Source organism: Pituophis catenifer, unplaced genomic scaffold (assembly GCF_029215685.1).
Source record: "Pituophis catenifer annectens isolate HBS135680 unplaced genomic scaffold, rPitCat1.0.hap2 SCAF_3, whole genome shotgun sequence".
NCBI lineage: Eukaryota > Metazoa > Chordata > Lepidosauria > Squamata > Colubridae > Pituophis > Pituophis catenifer.
In genome coordinates, this window is record NW_027256883.1 from 201416550 (window position 1) to 201429490 (window position 12941).

At 40.5% G+C, this 12941-nt stretch overlaps 1 protein-coding gene across 1 annotated transcript in view; it reads right to left on the reverse strand.

The window, feature by feature from the left end:
• Positions 1–9229: 9229 nt before the first annotated feature.
• The window catches only part of APCDD1L (APC down-regulated 1 like), a 55903-nt gene continuing 52191 nt past the window's right edge, over positions 9230–12941 (reverse strand). The window contains exon 4 of the mRNA XM_070941122.1: positions 9230–9994. Within this exon, the coding sequence (XP_070797223.1) occupies positions 9230–9994 (765 nt within the window). The remainder of the gene's footprint in view (positions 9995–12941) is intronic.

The following is a 12941-nucleotide window of genomic DNA, read 5'->3' on the forward strand; positions in this document are numbered from 1 at the left end:
TCTACCCCAAATTAATACATTTTGTCCTGTCTGATTACTTCCAGTTTGTAATTTGAAAAAAAAAAGGCTGTAATTAACTATCTGGTTTTGATTCCAATTTCCTTAGTTTTATTTTGTTGTCTAATATTTATCATGAAACAGTTTGAGGTGTACTTTAATGGAGGAATATGAAATTCAGGGAGCTTTCTGTAATTCTCCCAGACATTACAAGAAGCTATTTGGCAAACTCGCTGAACAGCGTTCAGTTTCTGAATTGGAATTCTGCCACTAAATTGTTAAAATACTTGTGCTGCAGGATCAAAGAAGTCTTTTAGTCAGCTTCTTTTATTTCTTTAATTATTTTTTAAAGGGCAGAGGAAAAAAGAAAAAGCATTAAGACAAAAGAGAAAAAGGAAGTCACATAGGAAATCATTTAGCTTATTTTTAAACACACCATTAAACCTTAACCATTCAGAATAATATTAATCAGCCTATCACATAAAGATTTAATCCATAAACAGAAATCAAACAGCTGTTCGTTAATTCCAAATATTTGGTATATAATCCAAAAATGTTTACATATCTTGAAAATATATTGATGTCTGTATTGATCTGTAAATTTAGTTATTAAGCCAAATTATATAAATGTCTTTCACCCTTTTTAAATTTCCAACATAATGAAGTTGGCAGCCAATTCTTCTTTAAATATTCTCTGTAGTGTCCAGTAAATGTGAAAAATAATATTCTGTTGAGGTAGTTACAACTTAAAAGGTCAGTTGTACTTAAAAAGTATTAAACCTTTAAAGATGGGATTCCTTCCATCGTTCTCATTTATACAGAACAAATTAATGGCTGAAGTTCTCAAAGAATATTCCCTTAGCCATTGATTTGTTCACAGGGACATTTGCAACTTTTTAATTACAAGGTTGATGTTTGAAATCTGCAGTCTTGGAGCTTCATCTCCTGGGGGTTTAGCATGTGAGCTGCTCAATGGTGACTTAAAAATTGCAGATGCACAGTGGGAGGCCCTTCTCACACATTATATTAAATCATGAACGGTTTAAGAAGGTCCTGCATTGTGTTTATAGAAATTCCAACCTGCTGCCTTTAGTAAATTCACAAGCAGAACTTAGAGAGTGATAGTCATCTTTCATTATTGCTCCCCAGCAACTGGTACTTAAAATCAGGCCGTTTGTGATTTGGGGAGGCGGTTTGCCTTTGAGTCAGTTTTGACACTTGGTAATTGGATGGATAAGCCCTTGAAGTTTTCTTCACAAGATTTTCAGAACTTTGCCATTGCCTCCTTCGTAGGGCTGAGAGAGCTGTCCCGAGATCACCCAGCTGGCATTGTGCCTAAGGCAGCTCTAGAACCTATGATCTCCCAGGTTCTGCCTTAACCACTACACCAAACTAATTCTGACAAGATTCAAGGGATAGTAAATCATTCCATGACATATTTTTCTTCTGAAAATGTACCTAGTTTTCTTTTCAAATTGTCTACATTTGCAGCCATCATCACATGGAATGGCAATAAGATTCATAGCTAAACCATGTGTTGTAATCATACTTTCCTAAAGAAACCCATAATTGACAGGCTTTACACAACACACTAAGCCAAACCCACATGTTCTTGCTTAAGAGATCTACGGCTTTATCCCATCACACTAGTAATGAGGTCATGCAACAAACTAACAAGAAAAAGTGTGGTATTCTTAAAAGCATACTGAACACCATTCAATGATCTAGATTTCACTCCCAGAATTCTCAGCAACAGCTTACCCTCTATGGGAAATTTGAGAGTTGAAGCCCATATTTCCAGATTAGGGAAGGTTAGGGAGATCTGCTTTAAAGGAAAACCATGTGGATACAGGTAATGTCAGGGTTCCAAGTAACAACCCCAATGAAAGAAGACTCCAAGGCTTGAGTTTCCTCAAAGTTCCATTTTATCAGAGATGTCATATTGGCACATCTGGGAAAACCCAGATGTTTTCCTCACCCAAAAGAAAGTCCAAGTCCCTCCCCCCTGCACCCACATGTCCACTACATGGCCCAATCAAAGCACCATCCCAACTGGAGATGCCTCCCAGTTCCAACCCTCCAGGTGCAGGGCAAGATGTCCTTGACTCCCTGAGAAAGAATGTTGTTATGGCTATATATCGCCCTTGCTCTATACAATCCCCCCTCCTAGTTTCCCACAGTAGGGAATGTAGCAGGCCTGAAACTCCAAGGCAAAAGATGGCTTCCAGGTCTGACAGGTAGCCTTTTTGTGATCAGTGTAGCAACAGGTGTCGTGGCCTTTAATATGAAGTAGAAATGGCTGGCATATTTGTTTTATGACCATTTTAAAGGATTTCCCCCCCCCTACTTTGGATTTGAATTTTAACATATTTAAAATAAAAATAATCCAGTCCCATCCTGCCCGAATGCAGAAGGCCTGTGTAGATTATAATTAGTGACTGTGGTTTTTTTAGAATAGTATGAGCATGGACCCCCACAATAAATTATGCAAGAATTTAACCAGCACTTAAGTACTATGCATTCGTGTAATTTATGGTTTTGGATGGAGCAAAGATCCATGAGAATAATGTTCTCAACGTTACAAACAAGTGATTCAGCCAGCAAATCATTCATGATGTTGATTTCTTGGGCAGGGTTACAGAAAAGGTGTATGCAGTCATGATTCTAAATAATGCTCCTCATGACTCATGCGCTTGTTTATGGCAAATGTTGACAGGCAACCATCTGAACTATCACAACAAACAGGCTATGGTGTATAAATATATTGAGAAAGGGAAGCCACACTCATATTTGTCTCCAAGCAGACTACACTACTTTGTCCTAGGATAGACGAGAGTTTTGTATCCACAATCTTAATGCCTCTTTTTTTTTTCCCCCAATCAGCAGTTTATCAGATGACACTCTTTTCTATTTATGTCATGTTTGTGACAAAACAAGGCCATCCAAATCTTACATGAGAAAGGCTTCATTTGTGAGTTATTTGGCAAGGTAGATGAATGTCCTTCACGTTTCTATCACAACTGGTTGCGTTGTTGCAAATTCTCACTTGTTTAAGCATTCAAATCTTTTGAGGAACTTGAGTAGGCAGATTAATACCAAAATTCTACCACTGGATTCGTTTAAAATAGGAATGTGCAATCAGGGCATTTGCTTAAGTTATTTTGGTAGTTTTTTTCAGCCACTTCATTCTCCTAATTTGTTTACTGTCAGAACTTGATCATGATATTTCCAAGGGACTGCAAAACCTGAAGAATTATTTGCACATTGCACACTCCCACTTTCAAAGTTAAAAAAACAAGTTGTGGTGGGTAGGGCAAGAGTAAAAGCCTGTTGACTTTTTCAGTAGACACATTCTTACAACTAGAATGATGTGCATGGTATTTAAAGAAGAGAACATATGTTTTCAGTATGGATTAACTAAAGTTAGCCAGGTGGGGGGGGGTAAGGACTGGTATTCTTGCTATTGATAACTTGTGCGGAATTTACCAGTAAAACTTGATCTACCTTGTACTTACTCCTTCCTTTGAGGTGCATAATTGCAAAATTTCTGAATTCACCTCTAAGCCTAAGGATTAATTGCCTCAGTACTGGAGCTGAAAAACCTGGGTGGCTTTGAGCCAGGCATTCTGAAATGGTATAGGGTTTCCTGCCTGAGCAGGGGGTTAGACTAGAAGACCTCTAAGGTCCCATCTCTGTTATTGTTATTTTGTCACGCCTGTTCGCAAAGTGGTGGCTGTAGAAATAATAAGTGGAGGGCCCAGTGTATATAGTAGAAAGTTAGACAAGGTTCCCTTGCTTAGGCCAGGTAGAGCTGGCTTAACATACATACCTAGCCTTAGACTGTGATTGGACAAACAAGGAATTTGTCTTGATGCATACTGAGAGCGTATGCACCAAGACAAATTCCTTGTGTGTCCAATCACACTTGGGCAATAAAGAATTCTATTCTATTCTATTCTATTCTATTCTATTCTATTCTATTCTATTCTATTCTATTCTATTCTATTCTATTCTATTCTATTCTATTCTATTCTATTCTACTCTACTCTAATCTACTCTATTCTAATCTATTCTGTTCTATTCTATTCTATTCTAGACGTGTATCTTGGTTTAGCACAATCTAGCACAGAGTTATCTTGGTATTCAGCTGCTTTTAAACTCATCGAATTTGGCACTTAGCACATTTTGACACAAAAATTTTGTCTCAGTACTCATTGTTTGGTACTCAACACACAAGCTAGAACTTGTTGGTATAGGCTGTCTTGTGGCTCACTACAGATAGTCCTTATCTTATGACCACAACTGAGCCCAAAATTTCTGTTGTTAAGTGAGGCATTTGATAAGTGAGTTTTGCTCTATTTTACTCTCTTTGCTGCCAGTTGCTAAATACATTCCTACAGTTGATAAGTTAGCAACACGGTTGTTAAGCGAACTTTGCAAAAGGTGATCACATGACCTTTTTGGACCCAGCAGCGGTCACAAATATGAACCAGCAGTTCATATTTAGAGAACCCAGTCTCTGAAATTTTCACTTCATTTTTTTTCCATTTTTACTCCAATTCTTTGACAAAGGGCTGACAGAATCTTTGCTCCTGTTACATCAGCAGTACAATTCTTATTCCCAAGACTGACTCTTCCAAAGCTTAATTTAATTTTAATTCTAAATCCAAGTAATTTAAACTACTAGCCCTATAGTCACATCTATATTGCACTTAAATTACTGAAAGAGTCTGGAGACCATTTGCAATTAATAGCTCCTCACAGCATACAATATTTGTTTAAAAAAACCCAGCAACAACTTTAAAAAAAAAATCAGTGAAATGCTGAGATCTATTAAGTGGAAAAGCTCCCCTTAGCTACAAGTGGCCTTCAGACTAGCCCCCACCCCCCACCCACAATTACCACCAAATGGAAATTTTAATGTAACAGAAGGGAATTTTAACAAAGACAGAGTGGCATACATTAATCATGTTTAACATTTTAGCTACATTATATAATTTGTTTTCCTGAATGGCCATGTTTTGTTTCCAACTGCTTATTGGAATATAAACCCTGGGATCCTCCACAAAAGCTAAATGTAGCTCGAATTTAAAAAGGTTCATTTCTTGCGAATTATAAGACCATTCTATTTAAGCACTGCCTATTTTTGCCTCCCTCATATCTGGAACTTGATATCTGGAACTCCTTTTAATAGATCAAAGGTAGAAGTTTCATACGCAGAATGTTATCTTTTACAGAGAAGCCACCCTTCTTATGATTTAAATTTGGAGTTTTGTAATATCCCATAGTAAGGGACGCGGTGGCTCAGTGGCTTAAGATGCTGAGCTTGTCGATTGAAAGGTCAGCAGTTCAGCAGTTCGAATCCCTAGTGCCATGTAACGGGGTGAGCTCCTGTTACTTGTCCCAGCTTCTGCCGACCTAGCAGTTCGAAAGCACATAAAAAATGCAAGTAGAAAAATAGGGACCACCTTTGGTGGGAAGGTAACAGCATTCCGTGCGCCTTTGGCATTTAGTCAAACAGCATTTAGTCATGCCGGCCACATGACCACGGAGACATCTTCGGACAACACTGGCTCTTCAACTTTGAAACGGAGATGAGCACCGCCCCCTAGAGTCGGGAACGATTAGCACGTATGTGCAAGGGGAACCTTTACCTTTAATGGCCCATACAAAATTAGAGTCTCAAACAGTAAGTGTCAGAAATTGCAAAGATTTAATACTCTGTCCTATTGCTGATGAGTAAAAGGAAAGAACGGGCAGTTCCAGGAACAAAAGACTCATTTTTAAGAAGATGAACAATTGTTTTTATGTACAGAACATCTAAATACTTTCCTTTGAGTTTTGTTTTGTTTTTTTAAATCTGCTGAAATACACTTTATTGTAACAATTATGCATTAAGAAAAGCATTACATTTTGTCCGTGGCAAATGAATTTGGCTCTGATGTTTCTATAAAATCTCATTTAACATTTTTACATATTAATCACAATCCTCTTAGTACACTGTATCATTTGCAGTCGTTGCATAGTTCTTTTCATTAAAAAATATATCAGTTTTGCAAAAGACGTATCAAAAAAAGCTTATTAATACACAGAGCTTAAAAACAAAATTACAGCAGCTTTTTATTGTATGATCCCGTATGCATCATCCTGAGTTAATTTAGGTTGTATAGGATCACTTGTTCTTTCCTAAGCTTTGGGATGCCAGCCTATTGTTATTGCAAAAAATGAAAATATTAATTGCTTAAAATGAAGTAGCTGCTAACTCAGACTGGGTTTCCACAGGCCTGAAGAAAGTTTTGAGCAGTGTGACAACCGTTGTTGTCTTCTTTGACAGAACTCAAGACGATGTTGATAACCGAGAAAGCTAAAAACGAGCCAATTTTTTTTTTTAGGATGGATAGGGTAAATCACTAGAAGACACCAAACAGCCTCATCAAAGTGTGAGAATCCAGTGCCTCTCATTTTATGCCACGTTGACTGGGAATTATGGCCACTGTAGTCATCATGTCTGAAATCTACCAATTTGAGGAAGTCGGAGACAAAGCCTCCGGAACATTCTCTTTTCTGTTTACCCAAAAAAAATCCCTTTTCTTAAACATTATTACTGCTGCAGAACATGGGACCAAATCCTTTATGCAACCCAAATGCTTGCAAAGTCCCACTTGCCCCATTAGTAATTGTGGTTTTAAAGTGCTGTTCGTAGCACATGTGAGCAGGACCTGATGGTTTTCAATGAAGCCCAAACCCTGAGGAGGAGTACAGGTAATCCTCGTCTTACGACCACAATGCGGCCCAATTTTTCCGTTATTAAGCGAGGCATTTGTAAAGTGAATTTTGCCCCATTTTACGACCTTCCTTGCTGCCGTTAAGTGATTCACTGCAGTTGCTAAGTTAGTAACATGGTTGTTAAGTGAATCAGGCATCACCATTGACTTTGGTTATCAGGATAAAAAAGGTGATCACATGATCCTGGGACCCTACAACCGTCATAAATATGAGTCAGTTGCCAAGCATCTGAATTCTGATCACGTGACCATGGGGAATGCTGCATATGATCGTAAGTGTGAAAACTGGTTGTGAGTCACTTTTTCCAGTCTTCTTGTAACTTTGAATGGTCACTAAGTGAACCGTTGTAAGTCGAGGACTACCTGTATGTGCCAGCAGTGCTGACACTCATGGAAAATGGACAGGGCTTTGATCGTGACCACCATCTTGGCTTTTTTACAACCTCTGCAGATACTGTGTCATTGTTGACAGGATTAGACGTGAGAGTTCCATCTCCCCTTCCATAAGCACTATGCTTAGCCTTACTGTACAGTAGTGGCCAAAATTGTGGAAACCTTTTGGGAAAAGTATATTTTTGAGGTTTGATGGCTAATAACACCACTTTTTTTTTTGTTTTTTGTTTTTTTGGAGTTTCAAGATAATCATATTCCACTGCTGGAATGGCCTGGGAATAGCCCAGATCAGGGGTCAGCAACCTGCAGCTCTGGAGCCGCATGTGGCTCTTTCACCCCTCTGCTGCAGCTCCCTGTCACTCAAAATATGGGTCACAACTGCCAATGTGCGACACCCACCGGCACGCAATTTATTGAGCTTTTCAACCCCTGGTAGGCCAACCATGGATAAATCCAAGAAAAGAAAAGTTTCAGAAGAAAACAGAATGTTTAATTCAACTATATATGCTAGTTTTGTGGCCGCTCAAGAAATAGTCAGGCCCGGGAAGGGTTTTGTGGCTCCCGGTGTTTTCTTTTCTGTGGGAAACGGGTCCAAATGGCTCTTTGATTGTTTAAGGTTGCAGATCCCTGGCCCAGACCTTAACCCAATTGAAAAACTATGGAGCTGACTAAAGAAACTTGTTAGTCAGAAGCAACCCAGCAATAAAACCCAGTTAATAGAAGCGATCATTCAATCTTGGTTTCACATTATAACAGCTGCAGAACTAAAAGACTTGGTTCACTCCATGGGAAGATGTTGTAAGGCCGTAATTCATACTAAAGGTTACCCAACTAAGTATTAACTGACATGGTGATAATTTTTGCATATCTCGTTTTTTCTACGTGTTTCATTTTTCTTCTTTGTACTGTAACTGCTATTCTAATAGCAAATCCTTCATAAAAGTTATTGCATCAGATTCTTGATTAAATTATCTTTCCATTGATATATAATTTTAGGGTACTACTCCAAAAAAAAGTGGTGCTATTAGCTAGTTTTAAAAAATACACTTTTCCTAAAAGGTTTCCACAATTTTGGCCACTACTGTAAGCAACTACTGTAAGCACAATACAGAACTTTTTAGATAAATAAATTGGCATCCACAAATTGTGACCTTGCTGACAAGTCTGTTTTTTTGTGTTGTTTTTTTAGCTTATTCTCCCTGAGGACTGAAGCCATGCAATTTTTATTCCAAAGATAATTTAAAGCTGCTTACAATTGGTCAAGAGAACAGTTGTGGGACATCATCAGCCTTACATATTTGGTCTACCAAGAAAGGCGTTTTCTCCTTGCTGAGATAGACCATCCGCCCTGGCAAACTGCCTCCTCACTAACGCTCTTCATTTAGGTGTGCATTACGTCACACAGTTCTTTCTTATGGCACCTAGAATTCAATTCCTCTCATCCTTTATTATTTCAACAGGGATAGCTTTTTGCAGCATAAAAAGTGGTGGCTGCGTGTCAATAAAATCAAGACGAAGCAGTGTCAAGAAGAAAAATCAGGGAAAGTAATATTTCTTCAATGCACGACACAAATTTAAACAATGGGATGTCTTCGAAGGAATTTTTATTTTTATTTTTTATTTAAAAACCCTTTCTTATCTATTTGGGCCCTTCAGAACAGTGTTTCTCAATTTAGGGACTTGAAGATGTGCGGATTTCAACTTCCAGAATTCTCCACCCAGCTTAATTCAATTGTGAGAATTGAAGTCAATGCATCTTCAAATATCTGAAATTGAGAAATACTGTTTCAGAAACAGGCGGTTGTATGTATTGCATCACACAATGAAAAGGGAACGATTTTCCTCTTCAAAAAATCAAGAAAATCAATTTACATGTCTGTAGGTAAGCAAGCATGGCAGCGGAAAACATAGCTGTCAAAGAAACATACATTTTTTTGCAACCTGTTAAAAAAAAAAACCCATCTCTTGAGTGTGCTTATTTTTTTGGTATGGCCTACACAAAGCCTGAAGGCTAAGGTTATCTTGCATTTTCCGCTGCTCCCACGAGCAAGCTTTTAATCCCAGTTGACCATCAATGCAGCTAGAAACACCAGCAGAGATAAGGGAGTCTTTGGTGCTCCGTGGTTAACTTGGGCACTTAATCTTTCTGGATCGTGTGGCAAACTATGTCTTGCCAAAGTTCCCGAGGGCCCACCACATTGGAGAAGAGGAGACTGGTAAGACGTGGGCCTCTTATTGAGAGTGTTAGGACTTGACCCATCCGTTGGTCTCTCACCAATAAAGAGTAGGCTCCGGTCTTTTCCATCTCGTTCGAGGCGAAAGAGTTCATACTCGGAGTGGGGGAGCTTAATACCTAGAGCTGCGCACCCATTGGTGTGGGTCACATCTAGCTCCTGCCCAATGTGCCAAGATCCAGCCTCTCCGCAGCTCCCAAAATCGGAGGAGTTCAGCATGGACACAGTGACCTGATCCATAGGAGTCACCCGAGCATGGGTCACTTTGAAGACCAGCTCGGTGCCTCCTCTCACAATGCGGGAGGGGGCTCCCTCATTGTAGTGACCCAAAGCATAGACGGTGAAAGTTGGTTGCTTGCAGAGAGGGTCAGAGTAGTGGTGATAGTAGCCTTCCCAGCTGCGGTTGTTGGCGTGGAAGATGAAGTACCTGGTAAGGAAAAGCACAGCTGGGCGGACTTCGCAGCGCGAGCTGACCCAGTGGCCGCTCAAGAGCATAGGAAGCTCAGGTCTGGCTGGTAATACTGGCGGGTTATGCTCGTCAGCTCTGTATATAATCCCACAGGCAGGGCAGGGATGGATGTGGTGCTGCGGAAGGAAATGACAGCAACGTTTTAATTGCATTATTTCCTATCATGGAGAGAACATGTTTCAGTAGCAAAGATGAGCTTCTGTTTTAAAGACAAATCTGAAGCAACAGAGGGCTTTTTAACGGTTGACGAACTGGTGATACGCAACTGAAATGCTCTTTGCATTTTATATGTGATGCACAGAGAGAGCTTTGATCACATCTGCAGCACCCCTGCGCTAAACTGTAATTCACAACAGCCTTTTCCACAATGGTCAATGGTGAGGAATGCTGGGAGATTTTGTTTAACCCAGTTGAATGCTAAAAAAACCCCCTAAAGTATGAAATATTAACGGAGCTTGGTTTGAACTATAGCTGTGATGGCGAACCTATGACACATGTGGCACAGCTGGCACACAGAGTCCTCTCTGAGGGAACGCGAGCTATCGCCCAGCTCAGCTCCACCACACATGCGCGCCTCCGGCCAGCCAGCTGATTTTCGAGATGCATGGGGGCAGGGCGCATGTGGGAAATGCAAGCACATGTGCAGGGGAGGTCACGTGCACATGCATAGGGGTGGGGTCATGCATGCATGCGCGGGGTTTGGTGGGGGGCATGGCGCACCCCCCATGTCCCTTTTTGGACCCAGGAGGCTGCAGGGAGGCCTGCTAAGGCCAAAAAGGGGGGCGGGGGGGCGCCCTCCCCATGGTACATTTTTCGGCCCAGCAGGCTGCAGGGAGGCCTGCTAGGCCCAAAACGGGGGGGGGGGCAGAGTATGTGTGGCACACCTGCCCCACGGCCTGTTTTTGGGCCCAGGAAGCTACAGGGAGGCCTGCTAGGCCCAAAACGTGGGGCGGGTCACGTGCACATGCACGGGGGGTGGGTGGGGGGAGCATGGGGGTCATGCATGCATGCGCAGGGGGGCACATTGCATTATGGGTGCTAGCACGCATGCACGCTTTTGGCACACGATGAGAAAAAGGTTAGCCATCACTGAACTATAGGCAATGAAACTTCTCCAGACAGGCCAAAACACTCTTCACTGCCCTAATTCCAGCAGATAATTTGTATTAATATTTAGCACTATTTATTCTGATTACCCTCAAAATAAAACATTTCTTGACTGTTCTGAAGCCAAAAAAAAAAACCTAAATTGCTTAAGGTTTACTGAACTTTGGGGGAAAGAAGTTCGTCACACAGACATCTGCTGAATTTCGATATCGTGAATTTGTGAAGCTAATAAAAATAACAAAAAGTGACATACAGTAGAAATTAGAACATCTGAATACCAACCGCTTCAAGACTATCGTCTTAATGGACTAAGTAATATGATGCCTGCATATTGAAATGTTTCCTTTTGTGTGCTGAATTACAACTCTCCTATTTCCAAATCAGCCCAGGTAAGCGATCATTGTTGTAGTGAAACACATCTACAAAACACCAGCTGGGAAGGCTGATTTAGAAGTCATCTTATAAAAATGTATTTGTTTTGTTTTAATTCACAACAAGGAAGGCTGTTTTTCTAACCTCGCTGGTCTGGGGAATTATAGCTAACGATGTTATGTAGTCCTTCAAATCGTTTCTGGGCAGCATTAGAAGTTAACTCCTGTTCTAATTATCCTAGTGGGCACCAAAGGATTTATGGTGAATGATATCTGTTTTTAAAAGCTATGAGCTGTTCTATATGGTTGATTTTGAGAGATGCCAGCCTTGTTTGTATGGGAAGGAGATTGAAGTAACGCTGTACTTAGCTCAGCACCGGGGCAATTTGACATGTTGACTGAAGTCTGGTGTAATTGGAACATTTTTAACCACCTTATTGCAACTGTCACTCCACTGTGGAGCATTGATGCTACACAGGCTGTAATAACTAAATAGCCCAGTAGTTACTGAAATATGTATGTTCTCTTTTAAAGCAGGAAATTCTTTAATAACGTAAGATAATTTCCCCAAAATAGGAGAAGGTGGTTTTTTTGTTGTTGTTAAAACAGGCACAGATCTGGGGAAAATCAAAGAGCTATTTTGTATAGAAGCAATTTGGGGTTGGGTCTTTTGTCTAACTGTGTTGGTGTGGAAATGGATGGATGGATGGAAGGAAAGAAGGAAAGAAGGAAGGAAGGAAGGAAGGAAGGAAGGAAGGAAGGAAGGAAGGAAGGAAGGAAGGAAGGAAGAACAGTCCTGGAGAAGTTTCTGCTAACAACTAGTCTGGTGGAAGAGTGGCTAAGACGCTTAGCTTGTCAATCAGAAAGGTCGGCAGTTCGGTGGTTCGAATCCCTAGTATATTCCCCCTGCTCATTCTCCTGAATGAGCAGGGGGTTGGACTAGATGACCTCCAAGATTCCTTCCAACTCTGTTACTGATTTTCCTCCAGGTTGTAGGACTACCCCATTTCAACAAAGTTTGAGGAAAACATAGAATAGAGCATTAGACTCTTATATCTCAGTAGAAATAACCTGCTACTGAGAAGACCATCACTAGATTCATGCTTTATATTAAACCACTAAGCCAGCTGGGTGATCTTGGGCCAGTCACTCCCAACTCACTTCATAGGCTGTTGTGGGGGAAATAGGAGAAAGGTTATTGGATATGTTCACCGTCTTGACTTTATAAAAATAATAAATGTGGGATATAAATAAAAACAAGTAAATAATCCTAACCCTAAATGGCCAAGTGCACACAACATCCTAAAATACATTTACATGAAATACAAGATAGCTTAGCAACCGGGGGGGGGGGGGGGATCCAGCCTATGCATCTGTGTGCTTGGAATACAGGTTGTCCTTATTACCAGAACTGAGTCCAAAATTTATGTTGCCAAGGGAGACAGTTGTTAAGTGAGTTTTGCCCAATTTTCTGACCTTTCTCTAAGGGAATCACTGCAGTGCTTAAGTTAAGTAACACGGCGGTTAAGTGAATCTGGCTTCCCCTTTGATTTTGCATGTCAGAAGGTCACAAAAGAGAGTCACA